Source organism: Panulirus ornatus, chromosome 46 (assembly GCF_036320965.1).
Source record: "Panulirus ornatus isolate Po-2019 chromosome 46, ASM3632096v1, whole genome shotgun sequence".
NCBI classification, from domain to species: Eukaryota; Metazoa; Arthropoda; class Malacostraca; order Decapoda; family Palinuridae; genus Panulirus; species Panulirus ornatus.
The window spans coordinates 36,798,837-36,810,354 of NC_092269.1; the positions used below are offsets into that span (position 1 = coordinate 36,798,837).

An 11,518-nucleotide genomic window follows, 5' to 3' on the forward strand; every position below is an offset into this window, starting at 1 on the left:
GTCGTGTGTGTGTGTGTGTGTGTGTGTGTGTGTTCTTGCGACGCATGTTCTGGTTGTGTTTGTGTTCGTCCCGTGAACATGGGACGGTATTTGGTTGACAAGGATGCCACTGCTTCAGTTTCATCGTGACTTGTTTGTTTGTTCTGCTGTGGCACCTGGTAGGGGAGCCTCGTCCATCTCCCTCGTTTCCTGGGCGTTTATTTCGGCCAAGACATTGGTGAATTTGTGTTACTATCTTGGCGCGAATATGGCGTCTCTTCCTCCTGGACGGTTTGAGCCTTCGAAACCATTTCTCGTCACCACTTCCTTACCCCTCTAGTACTCAAGCCGTCTTGCGTTTTCTTTTCTTTTTTTATATATGTTTATACTGGGAATCCTCTTCTGGTTTATTGGACAAGTGTAGGTTATTATGATGGCGGTAACCTGAGCCTAGAGGAATGCTAGCAAGGCGGACCAAGGGTCGTTCCAAGTTCGTGTGTATATGAGATGAGGCTATATTATTTTTAGACCTCCTCGTTGTTATGAGGTTACGACACAGCACCACAGGAGATTAGGGGTTTTACTCGCCAAAGATGATACGTAAGTGTCCATGACACTTCAAAGCATTATTCTTCAAGTAATGGCTAAGGGAAATGTCTTCGTTTTGATATCAAACCCCTCGGCGAGTGTGTTAAATACGTAGGATCAAAAGGGTATATGTTTGTCTGCTTGGCAAAAATCTTGAGACGTTATTTTCAAGTTTCTTAACTCATTTCCCCGATGCCAGAGCTCCCAGTTTTTTAATCATAGTGTAGTTTTCCCTTTTTCTTTTTCTTTTTTTCACAGGAGAGACTCCGGGTCTGTTGGCTTGATTTGTACTGTACCTTTGGAGACTTATCGCTATGATGGGAGGTTTGATTCCCTCGGCTTTGGATACTTTAGCGACGATTCGCTTCACCAGGGTTCTTTAAAGTCGTTTTTTTTCTCTCTCCTAGTCCATAAGGGGAACACAATGGCTCCACGTTAATCCTTTCAGATCCTCTTATTTTTTTTTCCCCCCCAGGGGATCCTCTCGATTATGATGGCGTGTCATATGTCGCTGTTTAGTTTGGATGTTTCTTTTGTTAGACTGCGACTCTATTGTTTCCCCAGCTTCCATCTTCGCAAAAGTTGAAGTGCATTCATTGTTTCTCCGACTTCTAGCCTCTCGAGAGCTTACTTGCGTGTGCCTTTAGCTTTAGCACTTCAGGAAAACATTTCAGGAGCTTCATCTCCTTCAGCCTTCCTCATCGAGATATTGTTTCAGACAGATACATGCAGGAGTGGTAGTAATAGTGTTGATATTGTTCCTCCTATTATTACTAGTAGTAGTATTGTTCTTTTAGCAGTAGTAGTAGCGTAGTGGTTGTCGTAGTCACAATATTGTAGTAGCAGTAGTGATTATGTTAATAGTTTTCGCAGTACTTCTTTGTATATGCCTTTTACACTTATATATCACGTGATATATATATATATATATATATATATATATATATATATATATATATATATATATATATATCACTCGCTTAGATGGTCGAGATCGTCTTCAGTGATAAGAGGATGTTCAGCACTACATAGCTTCTGTTGAAGGACCTGTATAGAGATGGGTTTCTTTTGTTACACTCTCTGGTTTGTGGGGTTTTAGGTCTCTGCCCGTGTGGTTTCTTCTGCCGTCGATGCGGTATCAGGTTTAAGTTTTAGGGTTATCTTTTGTCAGCTTGAGGGATTGACACGGGGCAGATAGCAGATAACTTTCTCCTCAAACTGAAGTGGCTTTGATATCAGGTGTGATGTCTGACATATAGGATCTTATCTTTCCGTGTGGAGTGTTACAGTTTCTGGCGATAAGTCTTATCTGTTAGTGTGTGTGTGTGTGTGTGTGTGTAATTACTTGTTTGTGCTGTGTGAGGAGGAAGTTTTCACTTATGTGTATGTAATTACCTGTTCGTACACTACGGGTAGTTCTGCGCTTGTGGTGGCCCATCAAATGAACTTTCTCATAGTCATAGAACTTTCTCACTTTCCGTAAACTGTGAAGCGTTTAAAAGTTCACCACTCAGTGTATTCCATTACATTAAAAGATGCTTCTTATACATCCTCAACTTTTTATCAGCTTAATGTTATTGTAAAGCCACATATATCTTTTTTTTCTTTTTTTTTTTTACTTTTAACTTTCGAGAAGTGTTCATTGTCATTAATACAGTACCCGTATTGTAAGGGATGTATGCGTACAGTGTGAGCGTCTACGTTGTTTGAATTGTATTGTATTACATTGTATTATTATGAGGATGGTGTTCAGGACTCTAGCTCTGTTGGTTACACGTTGACATTGATCGGCCTTCATGAGTAATAGGATTAAAGCCTCTATGACTCCGCCCAGCCAACCCATGTCCCTCTGTCGCACCCCATGTCCCTCTGTCGCACCCCATGTCCCTCTGTCGCACCCCATGTCTCTCTGTCGCACCCCATGTCCCTCTGTCACACACTGACCTCATCCCACACGTTGCCTGTTCCTCATAGGATCTCTCTCTTCAACACATTTCCATTGATCAAGTATGCGTGACGCTCACGTTGCGCCCTGGCTGAATGACGTATTCCCTCATGTATGTTTCTCCTCCCTCATAAATACTCTCATAACGTATTACTCTTCCCTCCCTCATCAGTATCTTTCGTCGCTTTCCTTTCCTACATAATCCTCGTCTCTCATATTCCTTTCCCCTCACACTTTTGTCCCCTCATACGTACTCCTTTTGTCTGTCCCTCCTTCTCTCCCTCCCTTCTGTATACGTCCCCAGTGTCCATCATAGACCCCATCCTCCATCTCTATAACCCCCCCCTTGCCTCACACCCCCAACCCTCGGTGTATATGATAGCGTATACTCTAAGAGATGACGCAGGGAGCTGAGAAGGTGTGTGTGTGTGTGTGTGTGTGTGTGTGTGTGTGTGTGTGTGTGTGTGTGTGTGTAAGAGAAACATGACTCACTGGGACCGTCGTGATCTGTGATACACCAGAGTTTTCGTACTCCTTGTAGGCATGACAGTTCCAAGTATACCTTGCCAGTGTTACAAGCTGAAAATAGATCGGAGTCGTCCCAAGGCTTGATTGTCTCAGGCTCGTAGTAATGAACTGAAGTGGGTAGACTTGGTAGTATCCATTGAATCGGGTAGACTTGGTAGTATCCATTGAACTGGGTAGACTTGGTAGTATCCATTGAATCGGGTAGACTTGGTAGTATCCATTGAACTGGGTAGACTTGGTAGTATCCATTGAATCGGGTACACTTGGTAGTATCCATTGAATCGGGTAGACTTGGTAGTATCCATTGAATCGGGTAGACTTGGCAGTATCCGTTGAATCTGGTAAACTTTCTAGTAACCATTTGATTGGGTAAACTTATCACTATACGTTGAATTGGTTGACCTTGATAGTATCAGTAGATATATATGAAAATATGTAGTTACCAACATACAGTGCGATATTTTGTTTCGATCAGAACTCTGTAATGTAATATTGTAGACGAAGAAATATATGTATATACAGGATACAGAAAGCTAAAAAACATTCCTTGCAATAATGTTGATAGTAATGGCGGGAGGATGTGTGTAACCAATATGTCAATAGGTATGTTCCCAGAAGCGTGTGATGAACACCTTTTTCGTCTAGAATTTAAGTTACGTGGAAGGTCAGGAAGCCCCACACTTTCTCGAAGGTGCTAGAGCCAGGATGTAGGTAATACTACCTTAAATAGGTGAGCTAGAGCGATGAGAAGCCCATGTAAACATAACTAGTATCGATACGTCAATGAAAAGATGTTCTCAAATGTGTTTACTTCCCTCTGTAAACGTGTAAGACCTCTCTCAGCTTAGGGTCACTTGCCTCTGAATTATACCTGAACGTGAATGTAACTTGTGTGGATCGAATTACCTTCTGTCTTGAAACGTAACTTAAGGATACACCTTGCAGCACGCATCTTTGCTTCTATGTGCGTACAGTAAACACAGCTTCAGCCATGTGTTCTGTGCCTTGTGCCCACACCACAGGAATGGTGGGGAAGTTGAAGACTATGGCCCATGTTCTGTGTCGTGTGCCTACACCGCAGGAGTGCTGGGGAAGTTGAAGGTTACAGCCCATGCTCTGTGTCTTGTACTTGGAACAGAAGGAAGGTCAGTTGGTAACACGTCCTGCACGTCTTGTGCTTGAGAGCAGACGCTAACCAGAGTCGCCTTCAAGAACATTGGCTCATGAGACGTGTGTTCTTAGCCTTCCTGTTGTGGAAAGCATTCATGCTGCCCAAGCCTACGTCACAGTAGCGCTGCCGGAGATGGACTGGGGTTAGGGCATAGCGAGGCCAGCTTACAACGCGCGCAACTATGATCGTCTTGGCGAGAGAGAGAGAGAGAGAGAGAGAGAGAGAGAGAGAGAGAGAGAGAGAGAGAGAGAGAGAGAGAGAGAGAGAGAGATAAGCCATTGTGGTCGAGGAACAGTACAGGATCTTGTGTTGGCGTAGGACCAGAGAGGGAGGGAGGGAGAGGAGAGGAGATAGCTGAAGGACCTTTTGTTGGCGAAGCTAACTCGGCAGGCGCCTGGTCTCGGCTCAAGATACATCATTGTTACCCCCCCCCCCCCTGTCCTCGCGGGGAGAGCGTTGTCAGGAAGGCCGTTCTCCATCACCTCTGGTAGCGAGACTCTCAGCCTTAACGTCGCTCGCATCTCGCCCACGTTCCTGGGCGTTTGGGGGAGGAGGAGGAGGTCGCCCATAGCCCGCGAATTCATACAGTGTGGAAGACCTTTGGCTGGACTGTACTGCTAACCCCTCCCTTCCTCCCTCTCTACCTACCCCTCTCCCTTCATCAGCATATGCTGAGGGTCACGTGAGCGGATGTAGTCGATGCGGCTTAATCAAGCACGAGATTTGAGGTCATGTACTGTTAACTAACCCCCCCCCCCCCCCCGTGAGCACGACCAGACGACCCTGAGGGAGGATGGTGTGGTCTTCGTCCCGACGACTACGAAGGAGGGTCAGGTCAAACACCAGACTTTCACAGCCAAGTGGTCTTGGAGTCTCCATATTCACAGTTACTGACATGGTATAGGTTTAGTGTGTGTGTGTGTGTGTGTGTGTGTGTGTGTGTGTGTGTGTGTGTGTGTGCATACGTAGGCGTAAAGACATGGTACATACACACGAGGTTGAGAGACGGGGCAACACGAGTGTAAATCTCTCTCTCTCTCTCTCTCTCTCTCTCTCTCTCTCTCTCTCTCTCTCTCTCTCTCTCTCTCTCTCTCAACACTATGGTATTCACATTTTATAAGCGCTCGCTCCTACGCGAAAACATTGAGATATGGCATATGTTTCTCAATATATTGTTGTCTTTCTCTGCGGTCGACGAATAAAAGATATATATATATATATATATATATATATATATATATATATATATATATATATATATATATATATATATATATATATATATATATCTTCAGGGAAGAATTGACATTATATATGTATGCGCACGCATGGACCCAAACCATGAATATTTACGAGTATTGGAATTTGGTACACCATTTTATCATGTAAACAAAATAGTGCATTAGAAAAGAAAGCAAAACTTTATTTAATGTTAGCACAGTCGTAGAGTTACAAGAGTTTACCAGGGACAAGAGTCTGTATATGGTAAATATTTTAAGAGAAGTAAATTGTATATCAGAATATTTGTGATCTAAACTCTGCAATGCTAATGTATATTGTGTGTTTTATCGTCTGATGTTCCTCACCATGTGGGTGGTGTTGTCCATTTTTGTATATGCGTGAAATGCTGAATGAAACCCGAAATTTGATTATATTTCGGTTACCCATTGCAGAGGCAAACAAAACGTTTTCTGAGAAAAAAAATGAATGTTTACCCATTTTCTGTGGCGGACCGTCAACTCATGTATTTCCAGGCTACCCTGGGCCATTAAACACGAAGAATTCTTCGCTTTATAAGTTTTGCGATGATTTTAAGATAACATTGCATGAATCTTTTATTATCATCAGCTCAAATTATTTATATGTGCAATTACACTGTATGTTTTTTAATATAGGTTGAATTTTCGTTTTGATTTCAACAGCTATTCCTCAATTCTCCTTCCCAGGACTTGCAGAGCGAGATCGAATCGCACAAAGATGTGTTGGCGAGCCTCAACGCGACGGGCCAGAAGCTCCTGGGGACGCTGGAGAACCAGGACGAGGCGGTGATGCTGCAGCGTCGCCTGGAGGAGATGAACCAGAGATGGAACACGTTGAAACATAAGAGCATCGCCATCAGGTAAGGAGGCCAGGGAGGCGCGGACGGAAGAGAGGAGGGGGGAGGGGAGGATGGTGTGGTTGGAGTGAGGGAGTGGGTGTGTTGGTTTAGGTGGTTTCAGTCGCTTTATTTACCATCTCCCGCGTGTGGTTTGGCGTGGTTTCAATCTTTATTGATGAGTCCTTATGTCTCTAGTGTGGTTCTGATCTATTTATTGGTTAGTCCTCTACATACTCTAGTGTGGTTTAATGCCTATATTGGTTAGCCCACATGCTCTAGTGTGGTTTAATCCCTTTATTGGTTAGCCCACATGTTCTAGTGTGGTTTAATCCCTTTATTGGTTAGTCCAGATGTTCTAGTGTGATTTAATCCCTTTATTGGTTAGCCCACATGCTCTAGTGTGGTTTAATCTCTTCATTGGTTAGCCCACATGCTCTAGCGTGGTTTAATCCCTGTATTGGTTGGCCCACATGCTCTCGTGTGGTTTAATCCCTTCATTATAGCCATCTTGGAGATGGTGTGTGGTGTAGGCGAATGGCTTCACTGTGTGGGCAAGACATTGTGGTATCTGGGCCATCCTACGTGCCATGGCCCTGGCCAAGACATTAAGATATGATAATATGTCTTTGTTGTCAAGTTGCATTTATGATACAGAATGAAATTCTTCATGGCTAGGAGCTCAATTCAAGGTTAGGAAAAAAAAGTCTAAGAATTATAAAATAAAGGTGATGAAATACGACATCAAAGTAACCACATAAAGTATCGTTTTTGAGTGTATAAAGTTACATAGGTACAGGTGAATACAGGAGAAGGTACAGACGTAGGCTTTGTACTCCCCTGTATTCTGTACAGTGATACAAATTCAGTACAGGATGGCCCAGTACTCTTATATATGAACAGTGGATAATACAGGATGCATTGCAGATACGGGGTGGGAAAGTATGTATTCTGTACACATAGAACTGTAGCTAGGGGACACATACGACGCTGGGGTTGGTGGGGATACATACGACACGGGTGTTGGTGGGGACACATACGACACTGGGGTTGGTGGGGACACATACGACACTGGGGTTGGTGGGGATACATACGACACTAGGGTTGGTGGGGATACATACGACACTGGGGTTGGTGGGGATACATACGACACTGGGGTTGGTGGGGATACATACGACACTAGGGTTGGTGGGGACACATACGACACTGGGGTTGGTGGGGATACATACGACACTGGGGTTGGTGGGGACACATACGACGCTGGGGTTGGTGGGGACACATACGACGCTGGGGTTGGTGGGGACACATACGACACTGGGGTTGATGGGGTCACATACAACACGGGTTGGTGGGGATACATACGACACTGGGGTTGGTGGGGACACATACGACACAGGGGTTGATGGGGACTCATACGACACTGGGGTTGGTGGGGACACATACGACTCTGGGGTTGATGGGGACTCATGCGACACTGGGGTTGGTGGGGACACATACGACACTGGGGTTGATGGGGACTCATGCGACGCTGGGGTTGGTATGGACACATACGACACTGGGGTTGGTGGGGACACATGACACACAAGGACATCGTTATTTATTAAAATATTATCAAATTTTGGGGGTAATTTTGTATTTTTTATAATTGATATAATTATTTTTTGTTTTCAGAAATCGTCTGGAGGGTAATAGCGAAAACTGGAATACATTGCTTCTGTCCCTGCGAGAGTTGATCGAATGGGTGATCAGAAAGGACACGGAACTCACCGCTCTGGGCCCTCTTGTGGGTGACCTGAACTCCCTCTCCAAGTTCTCGGAGGACCTGTCCTCCTTCAGGAGAGTGATCGATGAGAAGCAGCCCGTGATCGAGTCCAACTTGAAGAGCGGTCGACAGTTGATCGCCTCCGAGCCGCCCTTGAGCGATACCAGTGACAGTGAAGGTAAGCATAGAAAACGTACGTGGAAGGGCACGAGAGAAAACGGACCCAAACTGGTGTTTTTCATGGGCAACTACACTACTTTTTATTTATCATTGACTTGTGTGGTTTATATATATATTTCTTTTCACTTTAAGGTTAAGCATTGGAGATAAGGGTTACTATAATGGTATTTTCAATGGATGACTATATTAATTTTCAGTAATATGTGATACTTAAGTTATTTTAGGAATTTTTGATATTTAGTGTGGAAAAAATTAGCGTGATGTCTTTTTATAATACAGTGATTAAAGATCATTATCTCAGTATTGTAAATTACACTTGACGTTGTTGATGACTGCACTGGCTTAGGAGATTAATTGGTTAATATTTAAGGATTTTTGGAGTCGTGATGATTAAAATTGTAGGGGTCTGTGAATGTAGAATTGGAGTTTCCAGCTGGTAATTTAAAGTTCCAGAGTGACATGAGAGTGGCCATATTTTCAGCTGGTCGGGAGCTGGACGGCGATGCCAGGTACCGGGGCGACGAGAGCGCTCGCGACCTGACCAGGTCTGTGAGGCGGGAGGTGGCCAAGCTGTCGGAGAAGTGGGCCGCACTCAGGGAGAGAGCAGCTGCAGCCGCTGCCCAGGCCGACCTCGCTCATAAGGTAGGGACGTCTTCATGCGCACTCCTCCTCCTCCTCCTCCTCCTCATGATCTCGGAGGCTCTGCGAACCTCATCCATTTCTTTAAAAATTTGCCAGTGTGAATTGATGACGAAAGATATATATATATCCCTGGGGATAGGGGAGAAAGAATACTGCCCACGTATTCCCTGCGTGTCGTAGAAGGCGACTAAAATGGGAGGGAGCTGGGGGCTGGAAATCCTCCCCTCTCGGTTTTTTTTTTCAATTTTCCAAAAGAAGGAACGGAGAAGGGGGCCACGTGACGATATTCGCTCAAAGGCCCAGTCCTCTGTTCTTAACGCTACCTCGCTAACGCGGGAAATGGCGAATAGTATGAAAGAAAGATATATATAGTCGGTGTTGTGGGCGTGTCTATGGTTCGTCCTTAAGGCACCTGGGTAAGGGTAGGGTGGAATGAACCTCTCCCGGACTGTGCGTTAGCAAGATGAATTGCTCCCGTAGTAATAGTACGAAGACGAATGGTTCGTTCCCACAGCACCCAGCGCACGGGTGAGGGATGGAAGTGTCCGGAGACAGACGCGAGAGGGTGTGTGTGTGTGTGGAGAGGGGAGGGGGGGTTTAGATTGTTCAACGCGCCCCACGATACGAGAGGACGTAAGGGTAACGTAAGGTAGACCCTGTCTGTCGCAGCGGCAGAGAGGCACACTTACAATACTCGTATCTGCTTGTGTGTCGCAAGACTCCGGTGTGTGTGTGTGGGTCAGACACTCCCACGTCACGGCGTTGGGCGTGTCAGCCGAGGTTGATGTGGTGTGAAAAGCTCCTTCTGTAAGTTGGTTCTGTGGCCCGGCTACCGTCTCTTCTCCTCCTCACCACCCACACCCACACCTTGAGGGTGGCTGGCAGCGTCGTGTCTGGAAGACTTCTTAAAATCGTGAAGACGGAGCCAGGAGGATGCGTTCATGGGTTATTATCTTTCTTTTCACTCCAACAGTCACATAAGCCTGCCGTGTGTGTGTGTGTGTGTGTGTGTGTGTGTGTGTGTGTGTGTGTGTGCTGGAAGGCGAGCTGCGATATTCAGTTAAGATGATGCCGGTGATAGATGAAGATTAATCGTGGATAAGGAACAGATTTTTTTCCTCCCCGTAACTTATAAAGTGAAGATAATGATGAATTGTATCAGACTCGTCTGAGTTTGGGGGGAAACCTTATTAGCCAAGTTGAGTGTGGATTGGTAATGCGATTCTCAATGAGCATTATCCAAAATAGCCCAGCATTGTTTATTGCTTGTCCGCGGTTTAATATGTTGTATGCAAATTATTAGAAGGAACAGGATACTTGATCTTAAGTTCATGGAATGTGGACGTGGCCGCCTTCCTGAGCGCTGCGTAGAGCGTCTCCTCTCCTGGGTCGTTAGCAGCTGTGAAGCCCCGGTAATACGACGTGCCATATAGAGCGACCATACCGGGCGAGGGGAATGAATAGACCCCCGACCCCCAATGATGGCGCGGGGCGTTGCCTGGTTGTATGGTGCGTGGTGACGTATGGTGGCGCGGCGCAGGGGGTTCGGGGGTGGTGAGTATCGCATGGGCCCCATGTTGTGGGATGGCGGGGGAAGGGGAAGGTGGTGCTGGCTCAGCGCTTAATAGCTCTTGCATACTGACACCCCTCTCTCTCTCTCTCTCTCTCTCTCTCTCTCTCTCTCTCTCTCTCTCTCTCTCTCTCTCTCTCTCTCTCTCTCTCTCTCTCTCTGCTCGAGCTGGCGGTCGCAAAGGCTGGGCCAAGGGTTGTAGGACGAGCACAACATCATAAACTACGTTCAACGAGGCTTATAGGAATTCTCTTGATGAGAGAGAGAGAGAGAGAGAGAGAGAGAGAGAGAGAGAGAGAGAGAGAGAGAGAGAGAGAGAGAGAGCCCGTAAGACGGGTCGCCACACACGAGGGAATGCCACAAGCGATCGTAGTCGACACTAATCAGTGACCTACTGAGAGACGCTGTAATGATAACGTGTCTTGATGACGGTGGTGTATTGATGGCTCCCGCAGCGTCTTGCTCCAAAATAGTACATAAGGGCGAGAGATGAAGGAAGGGGCAGGGGTGTCTTATGGGGTGTGAGGTATGGAGGTACGAGATTAGAAAATATGGGGTGCGTGTGGGTTAGGTCCCCATACAGTCAGTGTTCCCTCCTGCTGAGTTTACCAGAAAGATTAGGTAAAAGAAAAGTGTGTTCAGAGGTAAAAATAGAGGAGGATTAGATGAAGAAAAGTGTGTCAAAGATAGGAGGTAAGAAAGAGGAAGATTAGATGAAGAAAAGTGGGTTTAGATAGGAGGTCAGTGCTAAGACTAGCTTGGTAGCCTAGCTAAGATAAGAGAGAGGAGAGTTTAGCAGTCCTGACACGGAGGGTGTAACACGATGGTTCCCGGTCACCACTTCAACACTCCTAAGTTAGGACGGTTAACTGAAACCGTATCTTAGAAATGATTCAGTTCCGTTAGCCTCTACCAGCTATTGATTGATCAAGGCATCTCCCAACGTCTCACTTAGGTTAAACCCATCTCCCAAATCCGTCCTGAGGTATGTGTTGCCCGTGTGTTGATCTATCTCCCGCCTTCATCTTAATTGGTTTATTCCTCCCTCATATTCCTCT

General features: G+C 45.7%; 1 protein-coding gene across 1 annotated transcript in view; it reads left to right on the plus strand.

The window, feature by feature from the left end:
- The window catches only part of LOC139763233 (uncharacterized), a 110,898-nt gene extending 102,783 nt beyond the window's left edge, over positions 1–8,115 (plus strand). Inside the window, exons 3-4 of the mRNA XM_071689116.1 lie at positions 6,158–6,330; positions 7,978–8,115. Of these exons, the coding sequence (XP_071545217.1) occupies positions 6,158–6,260 (103 nt within the window). The 3' untranslated portion in view covers positions 6,261–6,330; positions 7,978–8,115. The remainder of the gene's footprint in view (positions 1–6,157; positions 6,331–7,977) is intronic.
- Positions 8,116–11,518: the final 3,403 nt, after the last annotated feature.